At 47.9% G+C, this 685-nt stretch overlaps 1 protein-coding gene across 1 annotated transcript in view; it reads right to left on the bottom strand.

The window, feature by feature from the left end:
* Nucleotides 1–685, bottom strand: part of ENTPD5 (ectonucleoside triphosphate diphosphohydrolase 5) — a 14882-nt gene that overhangs the window by 8518 nt on the left and 5679 nt on the right. Inside the window, exons 4-5 of the mRNA XM_018574325.1 lie at nucleotides 552–629; nucleotides 266–301 (exon numbers count right to left, since the gene is read on the bottom strand). Of these exons, the coding sequence (XP_018429827.1) occupies nucleotides 266–301; nucleotides 552–629 (114 nt within the window). The remainder of the gene's footprint in view (nucleotides 1–265; nucleotides 302–551; nucleotides 630–685) is intronic.

Raw genomic sequence — 685 nt, 5'->3', positions numbered from 1 at the left:
ACACAGACATACTGATCCGACTGTACCCCCACCTACCCTACACACAGACATACTGATCCGACTGTACCCCCACCTACACTACACACAGACATACTGACCCGACTGTACCCCCACCTACCCTACACACAGACATACTGATCCGACTGTACCCCCACCTACACTACACACAGACATACTGACCCGACTGTACCCACACCTACACTACACACAGACATACTGACCCGACTGTACCACTCACTCACAGTTACTTCTTGCCTGGATTTACCTGTCAGAAAGTTTACAGCGATCCAGGCTAATATTCCTACGGAGAAAGAAAACGCATGAGAAAAGAATCCAGTGAAAACCCCCCGAGGGGTATCTTGTGTGTTCTCTAAATTACAATGTGTACAATCACATCCTATAGAGGACGGAGCAATGCTCTGCAGATCTATAGAGGGGTCAGAGGTGTAATAATCTGCAGAATATATCATAGTGTGTTGGCGGTGGCTGCAGATTGTTCACACTGGAAATATTTGCTGTTTTAGGTGCAATGTGATATGTTGTGTTTCCACCTTCATCAGTCCCATCCAGGACGGTGACGCTGTCTTCAGGCACAAGGAAAGGAGACGAGATGAAGACTTTCCTCACCTAAGGAAGAGGGAAATGAGACCCGTTCATGGCCTACAGAAACCATCTCACCCACCCC

This window comes from Nanorana parkeri, unplaced genomic scaffold (genome assembly GCF_000935625.1).
Source record: "Nanorana parkeri isolate BGI_ZX_2015 unplaced genomic scaffold, ASM93562v1 scaffold2886, whole genome shotgun sequence".
In the NCBI taxonomy this organism is placed as follows: domain Eukaryota; kingdom Metazoa; phylum Chordata; class Amphibia; order Anura; family Dicroglossidae; genus Nanorana; species Nanorana parkeri.
The sequence above is the reverse complement of the archived record's forward strand: the minus strand, read 5'-3'. Positions and strand labels throughout refer to the sequence as shown.